The 13,872-nt window shown below is 39.9% G+C and overlaps 1 protein-coding gene across 1 annotated transcript in view; it reads right to left on the bottom strand.

Moving 5' to 3' along the window:
- Nucleotides 1–1,065: 1,065 nt before the first annotated feature.
- The window catches only part of GPLD1 (glycosylphosphatidylinositol specific phospholipase D1), a 43,795-nt gene continuing 30,988 nt past the window's right edge, over nucleotides 1,066–13,872 (bottom strand). Inside the window, 11 exon segments of the mRNA XM_075062878.1 lie at nucleotides 1,066–2,610; nucleotides 2,720–2,746; nucleotides 3,071–3,231; nucleotides 3,541–3,717; nucleotides 4,308–4,401; nucleotides 4,498–4,600; nucleotides 6,673–6,814; nucleotides 8,346–8,502; nucleotides 9,396–9,470; nucleotides 11,047–11,157; nucleotides 13,196–13,382. Coding sequence (XP_074918979.1) covers nucleotides 2,479–2,610; nucleotides 2,720–2,746; nucleotides 3,071–3,231; nucleotides 3,541–3,717; nucleotides 4,308–4,401; nucleotides 4,498–4,600; nucleotides 6,673–6,814; nucleotides 8,346–8,502; nucleotides 9,396–9,470; nucleotides 11,047–11,157; nucleotides 13,196–13,382 — 1,366 coding nt within the window. The 3' untranslated portion in view covers nucleotides 1,066–2,478.

The following is a 13,872-nucleotide window of genomic DNA, read 5'->3' on the forward strand; positions in this document are numbered from 1 at the left end:
CTTACCCATCCTGGCTAATAGCCATTAATTAACTTAACCTCCATGAATTTATCCAGTTCTCTTTAAACCCCCTTATAGTCTTAGCCTTCACAACTTCCTTAGGCAAGGAGTTCCACAGGTTGACTATGCACTGTGTGAAGAACATCATCCTTTTATTTGTTTTAAACCTGCTGCCCATTCATTTCATTTGGTGGCTCCTAGTTTTTATATTATGGGAACAAGTAAATAACTTTTCCTTATTAATTTTGTCCACACCACTCATGATTTTACATACCTCTGTCATATCCCCCTTTAGTCTCCTCTTCCAATCTGAAAAGTCTTAGTCTCTTTAATTTCTCCTCATATGGGACCCATTCCAAACCCCTAATCATTTTAGTTGCCCTTCTCTGAACCTTTTTTAATGCCAGTATATCTTTTTTGAGAAGAGGAAACCACATCTGTACGCAGTATTCAGGATGTGGGCATACAATGGATTTATATAAGGGCAATAAGATATTTTCCGTCTTATTCTCTATCCCTTTTTTAATGTTTCCTCATATCTTGTTCACTTTTTTGACTGCTGCTGCACACTGCATGGACATCTTCAGAGAACTATCCAAGATCTCTTTCTTGATTAGTTTTCGCTAAATTAGCCCCCATCATATTGCACATATTTAAGTGATTGCATCAGCTAGGCATTCTGTGCTTTTCCTTACACAGCCAAATACATCTGCTGGAACCAGCCTCCCTCATGAGTTGAATTGATGCTAGGTTAATGTTTTGGCTCCCGTCATGCTACTTTGTCTGTGTCTGAGTTATCTAGCCTTCTGACTTACATGGATAGAGGTTTTTAATTGGTTTTCAACTCTAAAGCTGTATGGATGGATCTTGACAGTTAGTACTCCCTATCTGTTTATTTTTCCAGTCAATCCCAATTCCCTCTCTGCTTCTTCCATCCTCTTTTTAGCTACCTCCTGTTTGAGCATCTAGTTTGTTAGCATGGCACGGGGTGGCATGAAAGAGAACACCATAGATCCAGGGAAAATCCACCACTGAAAACAGGCATGTCCCCAAACTCAACAAAAGAACATTTAAAGGGTATACATAAAAAGCCTTCCACTAAGTCTAGCTTTCACCGAACTCCTCTCAGCAGCTACTACAACTTCTTTCTGCAAAGATACAAAACAGAGGTTAACAAAATTCAACTGTATCACTGAGGAGACTTTGCCAGCATAGCTATGTCAGGAGTGGCAGGGGGAGGGGACCCCTCCCCCGCCCCCCCCCAACTAATATAGCTATGCCCAGTAAAAGCCCTAGCACAGACATAGTTGCACCAACAAAGTCCTTTTGCTGGTATAGCATATTTATTCAGGGAACTGATATAAACTATAGTGGCAAAAACACTCTTGCTGTAAGCTGCATCTCTGCTACAAGGGTTAAGCCAGTATGCCTATGGCAGCAAACCCTTTCTAGTGTAGACAAGGCCTGAAAAAGAAAAGGGAAACATTTGCTTGTAGACCAGCCTTCTCTAATGAAAGCCAGGAATGGTGCTTGTTTCATAAGGTGTTTGTCTTACGAAAAATGGCCCTTTCTCTTAGGCTGGAAGCAGTTAAAAGATTCCAGCTGCTTTTTCCTAAAGGCTGTTTGGTGGGTGGGGTCAACCAACATTTGGGTAGGGATCACTGCAGAGATGAACAATCATTTTCTCAAATGATTACTGACAATGAGGAAAATGGGCAGGACCCCAAAGTCCTGGAGTCCATTTATATGAGCAGCCACTGGACCAACCTCAAAGTACAGTGTAATGGCAAATGAAAAAACAAACATTTGTGTCACACAAATGCAGGCATAGAACTGTAACTAGGGGTACAGAGGTGCTGCAGCACTCCCTGGCTTGAAGTGGTTTCCATCAGATACAGGGTTTACAGTTTGGTTCAGTGGCTCTCGGCCACCCCCAGTATGCAAATTGTTCGAGCACCTCTGGATGCAGGCAGAGACTTTGTCTCCCTCCAAAGGCCCATATCTTCATCCAGAGAGGAGTGGGGCATATGAAGGCCCTCCAAGATTATCAGGGCAAGGACTAGGCCTTGCCTTTGGGTAGTGCTACTGGAAACAAGCACTAAAATAGAAGACTGCATATATACTGACCATAGTCATTTGCTCAGTAGCCAATTTTACAGTATGTCATGAGTATCAACACTGCTTATAACGGACTGTTAAGAGTGTAGTCTAGTGGTTAAAACACATGATTGAGTCAAGTCTGCAGCCGACTTGCGGACCCATTTTCCAAACTGACTTGGGCAAGTTGCTAAGAGCAAGTTTGGGGGGGGTTTTAAGTGGATTCCTTTGCAGGTGCCGAAATTTAGACAGCTGTGGCCTCTTTGCCTCATTTTACCCACTCTAAAAATGGGGTTGATATTGGCCCAGAGGGTGACTTAATGGGGAAGCTTGATTAGCTTCTGTAAAGCACTTTGGGATCTTCAGAGGAATGGTGCCATGCTAAGTAATATATACAAATGACACAGACAAGTGTTGGCAAGAAATAAGCTGGCAGACAAGAGTGATGTTCATTTCTCTCACCTTTCCTGGAGATTTCACAGTGATGATGGAGCTCCCAAACCTTGATCTTTCCTGTAAAATGAGATTGCTCATTATGCTCTGAGAACGTTAATTAAAGAATGTTTTTTTAAAAAAAAAAAATGTTTTCCTTCTCTCAGCCACTGATTTTCCAGTTACTCACTTCAGGAGAAATTAGTACATATTGTGCCTGAAACAAAAGAAAGAAGGGGAGAAGCTGTTAGTAGAACCACCTTCTTAGAGTGTATTTCACTTGCAGACTAAAGGCCTCATGCATTAAAGCTGCCTTACTCCCACATTGCAGAACTCTGTGCAAGGTTGCTCATGAACCCAAAAAAGGAGCCAAATTACCTAGATTTAAGAACCTGAGCAAGTTGCTGTGTGATGAAGGCAACACGATGGAGTTTTTACTGAAACTTGACTCCGGATACCAGTCTATTGTTTTCTTTTCAGTGGATGTAATTATTTAGTTGTCATTATGTTGCCTCCTGGTTTTACTGGTAAGTTTTCTTACCGAATCCTCTGGACAAGGAGAAGTCCATGATTTGCAGTTGTCTGTCACATGACCGGAGGTGGTCTGGTTTCCATTGTAGATGTACACACGTCCAGCCTCCCCTCCAAACAGTACAGACGTGATGTCTTCAGTTCTCAGAGGAGATGTCGCAATAATTTCATCTGTAAGTAATCACAAAAAGAGGATCTATGATGTCAAGATGAAATAGTACTAGACCAAAACACGAGCTGGCATTTACACTGGTCTGTATACTATGAACATTAATGACTAACTGTCCATAGTATAAAGTTAAGTTTTCTTGACTTATGACTGAATTGTTTGATTTTCTGCCGTAAAGCATCTTGGGATGTTTAAATCCATCTACAAAGTGGGATGTGTTTTGAGTTTATATAACAATGTAGGAGGCAAGTCTACTCTTGCTCAAAGTAAAAATCTCTTCACCCACACCCTCGAAATCCCCCTTGTTTTACCTAGTCCATCATTGTCTAGGTCACTTAAATGTACATCTCCTCCAAAGCGAGAGAACCTCCTGTCCCCGCTGAAAGTGCTGAGCAAAGAAGGTTTGGCACCATCTGTCAGGTCATACATCAGAACAGTTCCAGCTTGGTGCAGTACTGAGGATACAAATAGAATCCTAGACGTGCTGTCTGAAAGAAGCCAGGGTGACAGAATTAGACCCTCAGATGTGCACACGCACAGGAATAGGGTTAGTACATGTAGTGTACTAACAGCAGGTAATACTGGCATTATCAAACGTGAACAAAATGAAAACACACTGACTTTACAAGAAACTATCAAATAGTTCATTATTTCTACTCCAGTTACAATGTTAGTTCTACTTTGAAAAAAAATCAGTGTTCAAGAACACGTATTAAGTGTGTGCTCCTAAGTTATATAGTGACTCTTGACCATTTAATTATGCTGTCATTGGTGCCAGGGAATTTGTGGCCTAATAATGAATCAGTTACATAAATAATGTGTTGAGAACGCACTTAACAAAAGTCTGTTCCATACAAAAATCTTACTCTAAACCAATCTGAGGCTCTGACAGATGGGGCTGTGCAAAGTATACCGTGCACTTTAGGATATCTATAGGGGGAGCATCATATATAGCACTCATAAATTCAGTGTGGCTATTAAGTCCATTTTATAGCTTGCTGTAATTAGCTTAGTTTACCATTCACTTGAGACATATATATTGCATAGCTAAAGTATTTCCGTTTCCAGAGCAACATACCAGAGGTAGGTGCACCCACCACCAACACTTCTCTTGGAATTCCAGCTACAGACATGAAGCCACTGGCCAGCGATGAACCCAGTTTGCCCCTGTCCTGTTGATTGTTAAACATGTCAGTTGCACAGAATACCATTTTGCTTCACGTAGTTCATACCTGTAAATTCCCAGCATACTAAAGAAAAGGTCCTACCATGTCTCCAGTTATGGAAAACCAGCTTAGTGTGCTTGGTGGGTTATATCCATACACCTTTCCAACACTCTGTTTGGTATCCAATGAGCTGTAGCATCCTAGACTAGAACACACAATATTATTTTCAGTCAAAGTAATAACTTGAAATGTATTTTGTAGATACATACAGCATTGCTTGTATGCAGAATATTGTTTTCTTTTATTATGTGCAAAATGCTGTTCTGGTAATTATTTGCATTCTTGTTTCTAATTAGAATTACAGTAGAACCTCAGAGTTATGAAAACCTCAGGAATGGAAGTTGTTCTTGTGACATTGCAATCTATATGATTTTATGAATATACGCTGATGAGTGTGAATATAATGTAACTAAAATATGCTTTATACAAAAGGTCTCTTGTAAGGTATTACAAATCTTATAATCTACTGAGTACAATTATTCTATTCGTATGAATATATCACTTTTGTAATTGAAACTAGAAATATGAAATATAACTCTGAGGTCCTATTGTAGTTATGCAAAGTGTAGGCCATTAATGGTGGTTTGGAATCTTGATGGCTCCCATTAGCCAGGACAATTGACTGTAGATGTCTCTGTTTTACTTGTAAGTCTTCCTGTATCCATGTGTGCTGGCAAGTGAGTAATGAAGTCTTACAGTGACATGTCACCTGAACTGGAATCCATCTTTAACCTGGTGCTTTTCCATTGACAAGGAGGGGTGGGAACCCAGAGAGGGACAAAGGAGTCCCGCCTTATGCAAAAGATATATAAGTGGGTGGAACAGAACAAACTGGGTGGCAATCATGAGAAATCCCCTAGCTGCCACCTGAGCTGGAACAAGGGCTGTACCAGGGGAAAGGATTGTGCCCAGACTAGGAAGGTGTCCAGTCTGTGAAAGAAACTTATTGAAACATCTCTGAGGATGAGATTTTATCTGTATTCAGTTTTATTACTGTACAAGGCTTAGACTTGCGTGTTTTATTTTATTTTGCTTGGTAATTCACTTTGTTCTGTCTGTTACTACTTGGAACCATTTAAATCATATTTTCTGTATTTAATAAAATCACTTTTTACTTATTAATTAACCCAGAGTATGTATTAATACCGGGGGGGGGGAGTGCGGACTGCTGTGTATATCTCTATCAGTGTTATAGAGAGCAGACAATTTTATGAGCTTACCCTGTATAAGCTTTATATAGGGTAAAACAGATTTATTTGGGGGTTTGGGCCCCATGGGGAGTTGCGCATCTGCGTGTTAAAGACAGGAACACTTCTTAACCTGCTTTCAGTTAAGTCTGCAACTTTGGGTCATGTGGTTCAGACCCTGGGTCTGTGTTGAAGCAGACTGGTGTGTCTGGCTCAACAAGACAGGGTGCTGGAGTCCCACGCTGGCAGGGAAAGCAGAGGCAGAAATAATCTTGGCACATCAGTTTGCAGCCCCAAGGGGGTTTCCATGATCCAACCCGTCACAGTTCTCAACTCTGAACAAAACATTATGGTGGTTCTTTCAAAAGTTTACAACTGAACATTGACTTAATTCAGTTTTGAAAATTTACTATGCAGAAGAAAAATGCTGCTTTCCCTTTTCTTTTTTTTTTTAGTAGTTTATGTTTAACACAGCACTGAACTGTATTTGCTGTCTATGCTGTTGCCTGATTATGTACTTCCAGTTCCAAATGAGGTGTGTGGTTGACTAGTCCGTTCATAACTCTGGTGTTCGTAACTCTGAGGTTCTACTATAAGATCCTTCAGAAAAGAAACCTTTTCCACCTTTATATTTGTACATCACTTAGCACAATGGGGCCCTGGTCATGAGGCTTGTAGGTATTACTCGGTATAGATAATTACCATTGTAGGATCAGGACTGCCACTCTGCTGGCATTTTTAAAAATTATAAAAAGACCCCACGGAATTTGTTTTTGATGAAGACTTACAATAAAGACCACTTGCTTTGTAAAGAGAGTTAAGGAGAAGGTAGGTAGAATTTTGAATTTACTAATCTGAAGTTTCCTCTAAATACGACTATTATTGTCCCCAAAGAGTGGAGTTCCACAGGTAATCTTACTGAAACAATATTATTCTACTATAGATCTTAAAGACTATAGGAAAAAAACACAGGTTGTGAATGGAACTGTGTTACGATCATGTACAACTCCCAAATAAAAGATAAACACACCCAATACAGCTCTTCCAGGTAGGGCTTCCAATCAGCAGTAAGGTTTTGTTCTTCAACTGGTGACTAAAAAGTGAATATCCAAACCAGGCATAATTCTTTTCCCCTTTCACCATCCAGCTGGCATCTTCTACTGACAGCAGCCCTGACAGATAGGATCAAACCAGACAAAGGTTAAGTCGGGATGTTCATCAAGGATAGAACATTGATTTTCAGTTTCTAGAATATACCACATTTCAATCTAGCAATAGACACTTTTGTTTTGATCGGGTTATTCTTCCCATGGTATGGTACCAGTGATTACTAATTTCATAATACACTTCATTTGGTGGCAAAGCAGTACTCAGCAGCTGTGTTTGTGGTGAAATTTTGGCTCTAAGTCACCCAAACATGACCTATGGGATGCTTTCAACTTCTAAAGGCAGGTATAAAGGAGATATTGAACCAGTTTGAATGGAACTGAAACGTCTTCACTAGAACGGAGATAAAACTGAAGCCATTTTTCTGAATCCAAAGTTCAAATAAATGAGATCTTATTTCAAGTCACTCCTGGGTTTTGGTTTTACGCAGACTTCAATTGACAAAGTTTTGTGAATTCAAAACCATTGCCGAGTTGCTTCCATCCTTATTTTAAATAGATATGGATCAAAATTAGTCCAATTTTGCTGAAAGCCTTCCCCATCTACAAACACCAGTTTTGAAAACAATGGGACTCTGATCTAGATTTAATTATGCAAAACCAAACCTCAGCTGATGAAGTTTTGCACCCCTACATAGTCACACTGACTTTCTCCAGTTCTAGGCTTCAACCTCTTTTTCTAGCTCGTCTCTTCCCATCCCATAATAATCCAGTTTGACCCATATCCTTTAGTTACAGTGCTCACTTGCAACGTTCCCCTTTTGCCACATGAAGGAGCTCTTAGCATGGCACTAATGAATAATCTTGTGATACTCTCAGGCCCTTGCCAATTTGAGAGAAAATCCACTTAGACCCCCGCTGATGCAAGGGGCTACCATCACTACCTGGCAGCACTGGTTGATAAGCATTCTTACCACGCTGTTGGCCATTCATTTCTGTTTCACAGCCAAGTTCTGTAGTTTCCTTCAAGCATTAAACAGCTCTTGCTGTTGACTTTAATGGCACTACTATTCATTTGAGTAAAGTTATACACATGCTCAAGTGTTTGCAAGTCCAGGGCCTAAATTCTTAGGAGACTGTTTTCCCCTACCCCCATTTTTATGATGTACTCTTCTATTTGCCTTGAGTTGGGAATTATGTGCACTTAGCTTGGCATTAATATTTATACAATTAGGCTGAGGTCTGTGCAAAATTACTTACTTTACATACAAAGCACTTACACTATTATTTGCATTAGGCTGACATTTGTTAATCCATCATCAAATACTCAGAAATACAGGAATAAATTAATTTTAAATTTTCTTCAGCTGAGACAGTAGAAATCCAGGTAAGGCAATATAAATACTAGAAACCTATTTTTATGTATTTATTTCTTTAATTACAGAGTGCACATAAACCTTTCAAGAATCTGCGACAACTAATAGGTTGCTCAGGTTTCACGTAACAAAGGATTCAGTTAAAACAAAAATGTCAAATTAAAACCACAAATATAGCCACTTAAAATATGGAAATGTCAGTTTTACTCAGTAAATATTACCTTTGTCACTCCTGTTGAAGTGAGAATAAAATGCAACTACAAATCCTCTCTGCTTCCCACCGCCAGGTGCATAAGGAGAACCAACAACCAGATCAGACTTTCCATCCCCATCAATATCAGCAGCCAGCAGTGACCAGCCAAGGTTACAGAATGTGTGCTGCAAGAGACAATATCTCAATCAAAACTTGAAAGTGCAAAGCAGCATTTAATTGTCTACTTGCTTTGTTATGTTACTTTAGATCTCTTCTAAAGAGTTAATTTTGAATATTTCTGATCAATCACTCTCCCATCTTGTAACCAAGTTGTTTGGTTTTTTAAAAAAAATAATTGGAGAATAGAGAGTCCTTTTCCTGGAGTACATGCACTCAGAGAGACATGACCATTCAACAAAGAGACAAGGCAGAAGTACAATGAGGCATTTGTTTTTAATGTGTGGCCTCTGACAAATGCAATTATAGGGCTTGATTTTGACATCCTTTCTCACAGTGAGTAGTAAGGGGATAGCAATGCCCCAGATCATTAAAGGTATTTAGGCACCTAACTCCCACTGATTTCATAGAAGTTAGGTGTTGAAATACCTTTGAGGATCTGGGCCAACATCTCTACAGTATCCCCAGTAATGGAGGCTTGAGAATAGCAGTGTGGACAAACTGTTTCCCCGCTTTGCCTCCTCCTGCCATTTGACTTCAGAGATACTGTCCTGAAGCATGTGGTAGTAAAATTTAACCTCTGGTTCTGGACAGTTGAAGGTCTGCAGAATATAGACCACTTGTCTTAACAGAAGCCTTACGAAAAAGGGTCTAAATAGCAGTTATTGCACTTGACTTTCCATGTCATATGAACTGTGTCATGTTTCCTCCCTACTGTCGCTGATAACCTTGTGGTCCCTGTGTAACTAAAAAATTAGGTTGCCTGTCTCATGCATCCCCCAGACAACAGCCCGAAAGGATAGGACAATACTGAATAAAATGGTACAGTGATCTGCCCCCCTCCTTCTGTCCCTAATTCTGCAGTTTTGGATTGTCTTTCTTACTGCTAAATGTACTGTACCTGGCAAATTATTGTAATGTTTGGCCAATGTGACACGCCTCTTCCTGTAGTGCCCAGATATACATACACAGCACCCTAAACAGTGGGGGAGAAACCTTTGAGAATGTATACACCAATGCCAAGCATGGACTTAATAGTACAAGTTAGAGAAAGTACTAATTCTGTGAAGACCATTAGTTAGGCTGCATTTTTCTTACCATCAGAGCCCACACAGGATATTGTGTCTTCCACCCCAAGCCTAAGAACGAAATGTGATGACCAAATCAGCCATCTAGATTTTGGGGGGGAGGGGGGAGGGAAGAATCAACATGCTCCTTTCAACAAATAAGGGAGTTTTCATTATGTTACTTGATAAGGACAATAGGCAATATCGTTAATATAAATAAAACATTCATGCAGCTTGCAGTGTAGTTCACTGTAACTTATGGCAATGGTACAGACTGTATGTAGGCAACAAGAGATGTGTAGTATCAAATTTTCCAAACTTGGAAACCTAATGTAAGCACTTAAATCCATATTTAGGCAACTAAATAAGCACCACCTGATTTTCCAGAAGTGCTGAGCAGCTGGAACACCCATTGACTTAAATGGGGGCTGCTGGGAGCATTTCTGACAAATCAGACTATTAATTAAGCAGCCAAATATAGATCTAGGTGCCTCCGTTGAGGCTGTCAAGTTTGAAAATTTGGGCTGTAGTTTGTATTAATAAAGCAATACTGGCAACCAAACCACATGTAAACATAGCAGCCATTATCCCACTGCAAGATGACACTGACTGGAAGAATATAGGCAGGGCCAGCTTTAGGCCGATTCCCCCAATTCGCTGGAATCGGGCCCCCCGCCTTAGGTGCCTTTTTAGGAAAGATCTGATGCAGTATGTCAGCTCTATGAATGGTGGGTGAAGATGGCCTATGTAGCAAGCTGTATGTATAGGTAAAGTATAAGTATTGACTGAGGCTGAAACACAAGTAGAGAATCAACAGGCTTAGGGCCTCTAATGTAAAACAGCTTAGCATAACTAATCAAGGCCTTGACATAAATAACTGACAGGCAAGTGACTTTAAGTCACAAGACGAAACATAGCAATAAATAAAAGTCAGTCAGTTGACGTGTGAAGTGAGAAATCACGTGAATTACTGATATTTTAAGAAGATATGTTTAAGCAATATGTATAAGATGTTTAACTGAAACTCACAAGATTTGATAGCGTAATATTATGGCAACTGATTGACGTAAATGCTCATGAATATGATATACCCAGTTAATTAACCTATAGAAAGTGGGAACTCCAGCATAAGTAGGGCATGGAAGTTCAGATAAGGAAAAGGAGCTGAACCCATATGCATATTTCTCTTGGTGGGATTCTGCTCCCATGTGGGGGCACAGAATTCATATGGTCCACATTTTTCTGTCTCCTATCGACACAGCATAGTGTAGACCCTGCTTAGTATGCAGCTGAAGCTGTGTAACTTAGATCAATCTCCTATAGTGTGGACAAGGCCTCCGTGTTTACAGAACAAGATCCAGTTTGGGAACCACCAGCAAGCTGCCAGCTTATTCACCCTGAGTAATGTGAGGGATTCTCTCTTTAATGTTGATATTGGAACATAAACAAACAAACCAGATGTTGTTTTAAATAAAGGGCTCTTACTGTATAAGTGAGATTCTGTGATCCTACAGAAGGTGCTCCCACCACTACGTCTGGTACTCCATCCTCATTGAAGTCCAGTACTGCTATGGCAGAACCGAACCTGCCTGAAGGCTGAGAAGACACGTCACACTCATGCAGCTAAGTAACATTTAAAAACAATAAAACAAAATCTTGGCGTCTGCTTCCTCAAGAAATTTTTGTAGAACAAACATCCTACGAAACAGCTGGAAATCCAGAACTGACAAAAAAAACCATCTCATAGTTCTTTGATTGTCAGTATTATTTACTCTTAAAAGAGCAGGTGAATAAACAGATTGTCCTGTACAGATGTACAGTACCAATAGCTGAAGTGAGTACATGTGGGAGTGGTTTGTTTTGTTTTGATAGAGAGGGGGAGTTTAAAAAAAACATAACATGTTTGGTCTCAGCTTGTTAATCTCATTATGACACTTGTGCTACATCCTCTTCTCAGCTTTTGTTTATCATTTAGGTGATGCTTAGAACACCCACTATTACTATCATCCTGTCTGTGAATCAATAACATTTATCTTAAAAAAAGAGGAGAAGACACCTCAGGACTTAAACATATTTGCTTTAGACACTATTGTACTTAAAGGGTGCGTGTGTGTCTTTCTGTTTCTTAGTAAGATGCTTACAACAAAGCATGATCTTTATATTGCTCAATATATCATCATCTAGTCCTACTGTTCAATCTCAAGCCAAAGTCACTCACCATCCTCTGTCACATCTCAGCAAAGCATTTCACAGAAACCATTTGCATTGTTAGTAAACTGCCCTATTGGTGAGCCTAATAGAAACAGATTTCAGAATGGTAGCCATGTTAATCTGTTTCGGAAAAAACACAAAGAGTCCTCGTGGCACCTTAGAGACTAACAAATTTATTTGGGCATAAGCTTTTGTGGGCTAGAACCCACTTCATCAGACGCATGGAGTAGAAAATATAGTACAGGTATATTTATACATAGTACATGAAAAGATGGGAGTTGCCTTACCAGGGCGAGGGATCAGTCTAATGAGACAATTCAATTAACAGCAGAATACCAAGGGAGGAAAAATATCGTTTGTAGTGGTAACGAGGGTGACCCATTTCAAACTGTTGACAAGAAGATGTGAGTAACAATAAGGGAAATTAGTATAGTAAAATTAGGTTTTGTAAGGACTCATCCACTCCCAGTCTTTATTCAGGCCTAATTTGATGGTGTCCAGTTTGCAAATTAATTCCAGTTCTGCAGTTTCATGCTGGAGTCTGTTTTTGAAGTTTTTTGTTGAAGAATTGCCACTTTTAAGTCTGTTAATGACTTCCACTCCACGTATATGAAGAAGTGGGTTCTAGCCCACGAAAGCCTATGCCGAAATAAACTTGTTAGTCTCTAAGGTGCCACAAGGACTCCTCGTTTTTGCTAATAGAAACTGAATAATTTACTTGACTTCCTATTCTATTTTGTATCCTGAGGAGATGTGAATCCACAAAGAACACCTCCAACAGGTAGGTGGGAGATTCCTAAACATATATAGCACTTTAATAATGTGTGTCTCATCCTCCCCAAGCCCAGCGGAAATAAGTACTGAGCTCACAAGACTCAAATTCATAAGTTGTGGGGTTCCCAGCTTCTCCAATGGCCTAAGCAGTATTATAAGCTACTAAGCAGTAGCAGAATTATAGCTATTATACCTAACAGTATTATAGCTACTACAATCAGAGGCACTATAGAAAAATTAAGATAAATAGCCCTGCATATAGAAAAAGAAGCAAAGGACAGTTTTCGGCCCAACTATGCAGTGGCCCGGTAGCCATGTATAGATTCCTTGGCATGGAGGGACTTCACCTCAGTGTCAGTTAAGAGTCCCAGTTTGTTTTAGTGTTACTTTGCCTGGTGGAGAGAAGAGTAAACAGAGCATCTTTAATTCAGCCACAAGGATCTTTCATAATAACAGGGATTGTTTTTCTTTAAATACACATAACATCCTGGTTTACGGGAGAGACATTTCAGAAACCATGACAACTCTTTGTGAGAAAAAAATTAACAGCACCACTGATCAGCCAAGGGAAGGATACAGAGCACTGACCTTTTAATAAAAAAAAATGGCAAATTGTTTTAAATGACAAATATGTGACTTGATTCCCCACCTGAAAACCCTCCAGCACTTGATCTGCTTCCTTGTCTAGATCCATGTTTACTGGAGGCAAACCTGACAGATTACTGTAGATTATGTACACCCGTCCTATCTGAACATGGCCCAATCTGCTGTATCCTGGTGCTCCAACCACTAGATCCTCATAACCATCTTGGTTTAAGTCACCTGAGGCCATTGCCCTGTATACCAAAGGAGAAAACAAAAGCTTAGCATCAGTTGCCACATTGGTTCAGCAAATGTAAACATTCACATTTCAAAGCTAACCGGTCACTTTCATCATTTCTTAATACTAAGAGTCTGAAAAGTCATTTTCCAAGTGATTTAAACTTATTGACTCTCAGACCTATTCTGTTGAACTAAACAGATTAGAGCCTCTGAGGTGCAGCTTCTATTAACATTGCTGTGATCTGCATGGAATGCCATCAGATAGTGTTCTTATTTACTGAACTGTACCACTTAGCAGCCACCAAGCAGCATCAAACAAAGAAGCATGACAGAGTGCTGCTGACATCTGCCCCGATTTCTGCCTCAATTTCTGATCTGTTCATTTGACTTGGTTTGGTGAGACTCAGGCCACGTCTACACTACGGGATAATATCGAATTAGCTAAAATCGGTTTTATAAAACTGATATTATAAATTCGATTTCATGCGGCCACACTAGGCACAG

Source organism: Chelonoidis abingdonii, chromosome 2 (genome assembly GCF_003597395.2).
Source record: "Chelonoidis abingdonii isolate Lonesome George chromosome 2, CheloAbing_2.0, whole genome shotgun sequence".
In the NCBI taxonomy this organism is placed as follows: domain Eukaryota; kingdom Metazoa; phylum Chordata; order Testudines; family Testudinidae; genus Chelonoidis; species Chelonoidis abingdonii.